The 10,000-nt window shown below is 42.5% G+C and overlaps 1 protein-coding gene across 1 annotated transcript in view; it reads left to right on the forward strand.

Annotated features, from left to right (window-relative positions):
- LOC138970646 (DNA damage-regulated autophagy modulator protein 1-like) overlaps positions 1-10,000 on the forward strand; it is a gene marked incomplete at its 5' end in the record, with an annotated part of 109,377 nt that overhangs the window by 94,533 nt on the left and 4,844 nt on the right. The window contains 2 exon segments of the mRNA XM_070343110.1: positions 3,738-3,901; positions 8,875-9,043. Coding sequence (XP_070199211.1) covers positions 3,738-3,901; positions 8,875-9,043 — 333 coding nt within the window.

Genomic DNA, 10,000 nt, shown 5'->3' on the forward strand with positions numbered 1-10,000 from the left:
CGTGCGTGCGTGCGTGCATGCGTACGTGCGTGCGTGCATACGTGCGTGCGTGTGTATTATATATGTGTGTGTTCGTTTTTCCGTTTATGAGGTTTAAGTTTCTTGAGTTCAACAACGTTCAACGTCTAAAGCACACAGGTTACATAAATCGCGAGGAAAAGCATACAGTTCATCTTCACAACACAACAGTCACGAAGCTACCGTAAATATTAGCAATAAGCCAGCTAGGGGCGATGCAACGAATAGCTTGGGTTATCTGCGTCGTTGTTAATTATTCCTCTTTGCCAAGTCCTGGAACCTATGCGAGGAAGGAAACAGGTGGTACGATTGTGAAAATGAATCACCTGGGAAAGGAAAGGTAGCATAATTGTACGATAGCAGTTTCCTCGATCTCGAGAGAGTGAATAGAACCATGACAGTAAGATTGAAGCTCAGCCTAGGCAAGGTACAGTAGACCCCCGCCCCCCCCTCCCCCCCTGTTTAGACCCCAACAAGTCTGAGAAAATCAGGTCTTAAAAAAGGGGCGAGTCTTAAAATGGGGCGAGTCTTAAAATGGGGCGAGTCTTAAAAAGGGGCGAGTCTTAAAATGGGACGAGTCTTAAAATGGGGCGAGTCTTAAAAAGGGGGCGAGTCTTAAAAATGGGCGAGCCTTAAAATGGGGCGAGTCTTAAAATGGGGCGAGTCTTAAAAAGGGACGAGTCTTAAAATGGGGCGAGTCTTAAAAAGGGACGAGTCTTAAAATGGGACGAGTCTTAAAAAGGAACGAGTCTTAAAATGGGGCGATTCTTAAAATGGGGCGAGTCTTAAAAAGGGGCGAGTTTTAAAATGGGGGTAAATTTGCAGAGGTTATGAACAGGAAATCTGAAATATCGAAGTTGTAAGAGGGAGAAAGTCTTAAAGAGGGGAGTTTTAAAAAGAAGGTTCTACTGTAGCAGCTACGTAACGTGAGGAAACTGTTTGGTTGATTGTTTGGCTGGTTGGTTGATGGTTTTTCCTACATGTCACTTCAACTTATGCGACGACTCTGGGCCTCGGAGAGTGAACGCTGATGTTGATTGGGCGAAGTTGACTTCTCGAAGTTGACTTTACGAAGCTCGCTGCACAAAGCTTTAGCAATTCATGTTCGATTCAAAGATGTTGCGATGTCTTCGCGAGTTAACTTCGGACTCAATTAAAGATAGCCATGAAGGTAGCATATACGGTAGCAGCTTCCTTGGACTCTTGAGACTGTAGAACCACCCCAGGTGTCTTCGATCTGTGTCCATCGACTGTAAAGTTAGGATGTAGGACAATTCAGGGAAACATAGACAATAGTTTTATCGTCTCAGCTGAATTAACAAATGCCAGTAAATAATTAACATGCGTCTGAAAGTAAAGTGTGTTTCGATGAGGGTAACCTCACCGGACGATATGATACCAATACCAATACAAAATGCTTTCTAATAGAACGGCAAACTGATCGATTTGCTTCAAGCTTTAATTAGGTACTTAAAGGTTGCTACTGTTCATGCTTTTAGTTGGCAAGGACTTTCGTGTCTTCTCATTTTTAACAAGCGCTGTTTAACAAAACTAAATGAAACGAAAAAGAGCATTGAAACATGCAGCATAACCAAACGAAACTGAAAACAGTTCGGAACGTAAACGTCACATGACCACACGCAGCGAGCAAGTGCACAGCAATTATCGGAAGAAGCCATTACTGTCGGCGAGGACATATTTTACGGGCCCCTCTCCGAGATAGAAGGAAATGTAGCCCATCTTGAAAGTCAGCACTATTTCCTCTTGCCCATCACAATAGATTGCATCGCCCTAAATTCTAAAGCGGGCTTCATCTCTTCGCACGGTTAAATCCGTCGTAGTGGTTTCAATTTACTGTTAGAAATGATCTCCACTGGTTCCTATTCACTGCTGGCAACATCGAATCGGATGTTGTTACTGTGAATTTGCGATAACGTTTCCAAGACTTCTAAAACGATTTATATGTGGTCGGTGTTTGTGTGCAGGTGTTGTTTTAACCGGAATAAGCTGGAGGTTCAAATAATGATCTTTGTTATGTTTAGCAAGGGCATTGGTTGTGGTGGCAGTGTAAGTACACTGCTGTCCTATTTCACAATGCTATTCAAATAAAATAAAATAAAATAAACTTTTGTATCTCACATGGAGAAATTGCAGTGGTGTGGCATGTAACATAAAGACAAACAAAACAAGAAATTCCTATGAGGTAGGAAAAACACCCCCGTCCTTACCATTATCACTGCCACCAACTGAGAAGGTTATTTCCCTTTGACCATTAATATCTCCCTCTATAAGTCCTTGTAGAATCTTAATCCACCAATAACTCCCTAACCGTGTGTTTGACTGGTCCCAATTTTTGTAAGGACCGTCTCAGGAATGTATAGAACCTGTTCACCAAGTTTGGTGACGATCGGTCCGTTCATTCTTGAGATCTATATGCGAACACAAACACACAAACAAACAAACACATCGACCGAATCCTATACACACCCCTATACCGGGGGTGTAAAAATTCAAGTACACTACTATTTCACAAGTACTGGCACTTGTGTCTGTTTCTTGCAAAAGCAAGGCTGTTCGTCTGTTTGTCTGACGGTGTGCCAGTGCAGGGTAAATGCAAAGACTGTACTGTGATAAGGCACAAAAAAAAAAATAGGTCTGTTTACGGTAACCCGACCGACCCTATTTTTTTCGCGCGACCCTAGACTTTTTTTTGGCATTTGGGAAAAAAAAAAAAAAAAAAAAATCTTTTGTTTTTTTTTGCAAAATAACGTAAAAATAAGTTTTTTTGGAAAAAAAAAAAAAAATCCCGACCTACCGACCCTATTTTTTTGGCCTATGTTACCGTAAACAGACCTTTTTTTTTTTTTGCCTAATGAGCTAACTGAAATGTAGATCTATGTGATGTGTTGTGGGTGAATGAGCCAGTCTATTTTATATTTGTGACTAACGCCGCATACCGGGTTCTTTCGTTTATTTCGTTCTTACTCCTAGCTCTCCCCGGCCCTGCGTAACTTGATTTTGATATGTTTACTGTTACCATAAGTGTTCTGTTATGACATATGAAAATGGGCTAAAACTGCTACATTGTAAAACAAATGTTGTGTTTGTGTGTGAGAGTGTGAATAATATTCGCACTCTAAGACACAAACACAACAAATGTTGTTGTCTCTGTGTTTTCATCCATCAATCTCTCTGAGTTTGGTATTTCTATTTCGCATTGCAAATGGTTTACTGTTACCATAAGTGTCATGTTATGTTATGTTAAATGAAAATGGGTTAAAACTGCTACATTGTAATTTGGTGTGTGTGTGTGTGTGTGTGTGTGTGTGTGTGTGTGTGTGTGTGTGTGTGTGTGTGTGTGTGTGTGTGTGTGTGTGTGTGTGTGTGTGTGTGTGTGTGTGTGTGTGTGTGTGTGTGTGTGAGAGAGAGAGATAGAGAGAGAGAGAGAGAGAGAGAGAGAGAGAGAGAGAGAGAGAGAGAGAGAGAGAGAGAGAGAGAGAGAGTGAATATGTGTCTGTGTCTTCATCCATTATTCTCCCTATATTAGTATGAATTTACTATTTCTGTTACGCATTGCAAATGGTTCATAGACACGTACAACACTCACGGATGATTGCGGGCATTGAACGTCAAGGCAGTGACGCCTACTTCATTGTAGACGAGCGTGATTGCGTCACACCTTAAACTAATTATGACCTTTTTTTGGTTCTTTTTTTCAGTGGCTGCCAACGTGTATGTGCGGTATTTGCAACAGACAGAGATGTTTAAAGAACACGTCCACCCGTTTGTAGACTGCTGTGCAAAAGACAGACGACTCATGATTGCCTCCCTTGTCATCGGGTGGTTGTCTGCCCTTGGCCTAAGCATGGTCGCCAATTTTCAGGTACTGCCGGTTTGTGAATATTAATTCAATTCAATTTAGTTCAATACAACTTTATTATCTGAATGTAACAAACATGAATTTTTCTTTTGGATCGTGAACAAAATATCATCACATAAAATCACACTCTCAAAACTTATAAACACATATGTACACATATGTACAAACATAACCCAAACCACACATATACCGGCACGGTTGGCCTAGTGGTAAGGCGTCCGCCCCGTGATCGGGAGGTCGTGGGTTCGAACCCCGGCCGGGTCATACCTAAGACTTTAAAATTGGCAATCTAGTGGCTGCTCCGCCTGGCGTCTGGCATTATGGGGTTAGTGCTAGGACTGGTTGGTCCGGTGTCAGAATAATGTGACTGGGTGAGACATGAAGCCTGTGCTGCGACTTCTGTCTTGTGTGTGGCGCACGTTAAATGTCAAAGCAGCACCGCCCTGATATGGCCCTAGCCCTTCGTGGTCGGCTGGGCGTTAAGCAAACAAACAAACAAACAAAACAAACAAACCACACATATCCTTACCTGCACCCTCACATACATATCCACGTAAGCCTACATACTCTCTATGTTTATAATATGGGCGTGCCTGTGTATATCTGTTGGGTTAAACGCGATTTTATTCAAGTAAATGAATAATGAAACAGTAATCAACAAACAAGACTGGTATGTTATTGAAAGATTTAATATATTGCAATTATAACAAAACATTACATTCACTGAGTTAACTTCACAAATCTCGCTGCACGAAGCTTTTTATACAGATGATACAGATAATAAACTTATCAGAAAAAATTGTCAAAGAAACTCGCTCGGGCTACGGTCGGCTCCTACCCAGAGTGGAAGTGCTATGGTTCCTATGGGAAGGCTGGAATCACACAGCCGAGTGTCATTCACTTAACGAATGCGACTTTGAGGGTGCTCAGGTTCTGTTTACCTGACCAACACCGCAGGTGCTGCAGTTCTCGGGCCTGGTTGACACCAGGATATATTGTGACAGTAAGCGTAGAGTGCTGCCCTGTCACGTAGTCTCAAACCAAATTGGAAATCCATAGCATCATCATTATAATCATCCTCATCTCATTAATCATCCAAAATTATAAATTGTCCTTGCTCTTGTGGCCCTTCATGCCCGGAGCTCTCATGGTGACCTTGGTCTCAGTGTTCCTGTTCCATCCTTCCCTGAATAGTACTTCTGCTGTCAGTCTTCAACGTGTGACGTTCTGGGGGGTCGACGGAGGGACGCGCATGGTGGCGGTCTGCTCTCTGGAGGGGACCCTCACTCAGTCTGGCTCCGCGACTTAGCAGTCAATGTCGTTAGTAGGGGGCATAGTAGGTAGTGGGCTGCGTCCGTTAGCTCGGGACAGACCCACTACTGAACACCGTCGAAGTGACTCAGCAGAAGTGCAGTGTCATCTTCCGAGGGTAGCCTACCGCAACGACCCGACATCCCTCCCTGGAGCGTCTGTAAAATCGACAAGTCTGGCAGCGGAACGAAATTCAGATGTGGATGGAACAGTGAGTGCAGGGACGGGGCGGCGTGGGAGCACACCGGGACAAGGAACAGGTGTAAGGAAAAAAAAAAAGAATAAAAAGAAACTCGCTCAGAAGACACAAGCGAGGCAATGAAATGGAGTGAGGCATATGAAACAGAATAGAACACACGCAAAACTAAAAACAAACACAATTTGTCTCCTATCATACGTTTCCAGTTTAAAAGCCTTCCATGTCCACAAGCCCGTTTTGTTTTAATTGAACCTGTACTCAATAACAATTACTCAGACCACCACCATGCCAATGTATATTTGTAAACTTGTCTTTATATATAAATAAATTTAAAAAAAACTCTAAACAAACAAACAAAAAATCAAAATAAAAATTGGTACCAACATAAGTAAAGCAAAAGTCTGTCTTTAGAGCCGAAGGCCTATGTCTTTACGCCTAGTGTCTAGGATGTTGCGGCGGGGTTGTAAGCGTGTTGTTTTTGAAGGGAGATGAACACACAGTTACATAGAGCGAGTTCAGTCATAATCTACTCTCCGCACCTGCGGTCTCGAATAGCAGCTAGCATCTGCTGAAGGGACATTAAACTCAAAAAACCAACCAACTCTCCGCACCTGGACTGAGATGCACGGGAAAGTTACCACCCAAACGGGAGCCACCCGCAGTGTTAGTTTGGTTGAAACTGAGATGTGTTGTGATTTCAACGAATCAGATCCCGCAGTTTGTTCCCTCCCGTTTGGGTGGCTCCCACTTTCACTTCGTGCACCCCAGCTCAGGACCCTCACCCCCTCTTCTCCCTTAATTCCCCAAGTCCCGTTTGAAAGGAAACGGGGCAATCTTGAAGCGAACTTGGTTCTTTCGTTCATTAGTTTGGTAAGTACCCCCTGCGGGTTAGGGGGAAGAATTTACCCGATGCTCCCCAGCATGTCGTAAGAGGCGACTAACGGATTCTGTTTCTCCTTTTACCCTTGTTAAGTGTTTCTTGTATAGAATATAGTCCATTTGTGTAAAGATTTTAGTCAAGCAGTATGTAAGAAATGTTAAGTCCTTTGCACTGGAAACTTGCATTCTCCCAGTAAGGTAATATATTGTACTACGTTGCAAGCCCCTGGAGCAAATTTTTGATTAGTGCTTTTGTGACCAAGAAACAATTGACAAGTGGCTCTACCCCATCTCCCCCCTTTCCCCGTCGCGATATAACCTTCGTGGTTGAAAACGACGTTAAACACCAAATAAAGAAAGAAAGATTCTGAGTTAGGTTGTTCGTCAGTTAGTTAGCTTATGGCATGAATTCTACCGAACAGTTGCCTTGCTCTATAAAATACTGTGTCAATTACGGAATTCCCAACCGCGGATGTTTGGAAAGGCCGTAAGTCGTTACACCTCAAGTTCTCACACCGGACGTTGTCTGACGCCATTGAGATACCGAAGCGACCTCTTCCTCGTCGATCAAGTCAAGGGAGATAAGCGACAGCTTCAGACGGTGTTGCATACCTTCGATACTGTGACGCTGGGTTTTACAGAAAGGGCTGAATGATATAGGGATTTCGTGTCTCCCTGCTGAAAGATGCTAAGTGTGTGTGTGTGTGTGTGTGTGTGTGTGTGTGTGTGTGTGTGTGTGTGTGTGTGTGTGCCTGCGTGCGCGTGTGTGTTATGTAAGTGCATCCGTGTGTCTGTACTGTGTATATGTCTTCGTATCACCTGCCGGAAGGTCGCGGGTTCGAATCCCGGCCGCGGCTGGTGGTTTACGGGTGGAGATTTTTCCGATCTCCCAGGTCAACTTATGTGCACACCTACTAGTGCCTTATCCCCCTTCGTGTGTACACGCAAGCACAAGACCAAGTGCGCATGGAAAAGATTTGTGTAATCCATGTCAGAGTTCGGTGGGTTATAGAAACACGAAGATACCCAGCCTGCTTCCTCCAGACGCGGCGTATGACTGCCTGAATGGCGGGGTCAAAACGGGCATACACGTAAAAACCCACTCGTGCAAAAACACGAATGAGCGTGGGAGTTTCAGCCCATGAACGGAGACAAAGAAGAAGTATCACCTGTCAGTCTTGCATGTCCGTTTCAGATGTAACCACTTCATGATTTATTTTTGGAGCAATCTGTTTTTTGTTCCACTTCGTCAAATTAGTGGTCACCATTGCCTCCTATGTTTTCGCAAACCTTAGTCATATAAATCTAAGCAATCTTGGCTAACCTTGATTAGATTTGTTACATATTGGTCACAACTTCTGTCACGTGTCAGATATGTGCATGACAAAAATACGAGCAGGGAGGTGAACATGTCCTGGTTGCTAAGCGATAAATGATCTTGTTGGAGGATAAGCAGGCAGACCTGGGAACCCATACGATTTCGCCGTATGTTGTACGCTTGATTGTCTAGAACACCCCCCGCGGGTTAGGGGGAAGAATTTACCCGATGCTCCCCAGCATGTCGTAAGAGGCGACTAACGGATTCTGTTTCTCCTTTTACCCTTGTTAAGTGTTTCTTGTATAGAATATAGTCCAATTTTTGTAAAGATTTTAGTCAAGCAGTATGTAAGAAATGTTAAGTAGTTTGTACTGGAAACTTGCATTCTCCCAGTAAGGTAATATATTGTACTACGTTGCAAGCCCCTGGAGCAGTTTTTTGATTAGTGCTTTTGTGAACAAGAAACAATTAACAAGTGGCTCTATCCCATCTCCCCCCCTTTCCCCGTCGCGATATAACCTTCGTGGTTGAAAACGACGTTAAACACCAAATAAAGAAAGAATCCAGAAGTTGATCCAGTATTTTGACACACAATAACAGCTTTTGTCAGTAAACATTCAAAAAAGCGACTGTTTTAAATGCATTCGCAAACTTAGTTAAAGGTGCGACGGACGCGTGTGAAACATATTTAATTGATGGATGTTCCAATGCTGTGTGTAGTACGCTCATTTTTCTGAAAATAAGTTTGCTTGAGAATACTCTAAGTGCAAAACAAGGGTTCCCAGGTCTGAGCGAGGAAGAGGGGAGAAGGGAGGAACTAGCAAGATACACCGACAGGGAGGGTGTGGGTCATGGCGCTCAATTTGCAATGTGCAAATGCAGAATAAATGGTTACATACATGACGAATTTAATGATTATAAATAAATGAATACATGAACAAAGGAATCAATTAAGGAATTATTATTTATTTATTTGATAAGTAAGTAAGTAAGTAAGTGTGTAAGTAAGTAAGTAAGTAAGTAAGTAAGTAAGTAAGTAAGTAAGTGAGTGAGTGAGTGAGTGAGTGAGTGAGTGAGTGAGTGAATGAATGAATGAATGAATGAATGAATGAATGAATGAATGAATGAATGAATGAATGAATGAATGAATGAATGAATGAATGAATGAATGAATGAATGAAAGAATGAATGAGTGAATGAATTAATACATAAATGATATGAAATAAGTGTCGTCCATTAAAACATGTGTGATGTTATTCACTATTTCAGACGATAGAAATGCGACCACCGCACTACGTGGGAGCTGGAATGGCGTTTGGGTTAGGCCTGGTCTACTGCTGGATTCAGACGTCAATCTCATTACGTCATCCGCCCATTGATTGCGTCACAGTCCTACAGCTCCTCAACAGCATCATACTGTCCATATGTCTTGTGACCTGTATCCTTTTCTGGGTTGAAAAGAAATAAAATGGTTGACGTGTTTGATTCTCACATGACGCACTCAAATGGCAATAAATATTTGTCTCATCATTTTCACGCGTTTTCATTCATAACCAGCTGGGGAATAAATAACGCTGTTCCCTAGGTAACAGGGTGGTGAATGGGTTTAAGCTTGCAGGCGAAACGTGGATTTTCAAAGTAAAAGCTAATGAGGCTGATTGATTGATGTGTAGAACCATCGCGGCTTTGGATTCGTGTTTCCAAGTACAACGATTGTAAGCATTTAGTCGCAAAGACACAATTAATGTTGATGACTACCGCTGCGACTCATGGTCAATTTGCAACTTATCTCTGAAATCGCAAAAAAACACATCGAAAAGTCATGAAACACTTAAAAGAAAATGAATATGCTCCAAACTTACTGAATAAGATGGCAGCTTTGTACATATTCAGACTAGAAGAAAAGCGACGAACAAGTTACTTTTGACGTCTCAGACAAGTATGACGTGTTATCTTGAACTTCTGACGCGTTGGGGCCCAGAAATGCATTCTAAAAATTACGTTCAGAATAGGGATCCCTATGTATTATTGTGCGTACCTTTGCTCATCCAAAATTATGACAAAAACGCTGTTTAGTGGCTTGTTGTCCGACCAGCTTTTTTGTTGGTTCTCGGACCAACAAGAAAGCTGGTCTGTCAACAAGCCACCAAACATCTTATAATGTCATGGTTATTCTAGAAATTGGGTCATAATAAAGAAAATGGGTCCTATGTTTACATATTTCGCGGAGCCCAGCGTGACTCATCTCGGTCTTATGGTTTCGGCTGAGCAAGCCTCACAGTATCGATGTTGGCTAATCCCTGGTTTACAGTGTTGACCTTTTACTATAAGGCCGACAGATTGACTAAATGTTTGGATATCGCTTTAACGCGATTTACTTTTGCATGGAGTTTGA

This window comes from Littorina saxatilis, linkage group LG7 (genome assembly GCF_037325665.1).
Source record: "Littorina saxatilis isolate snail1 linkage group LG7, US_GU_Lsax_2.0, whole genome shotgun sequence".
Taxonomy (NCBI): Eukaryota; Metazoa; Mollusca; class Gastropoda; order Littorinimorpha; family Littorinidae; genus Littorina; species Littorina saxatilis.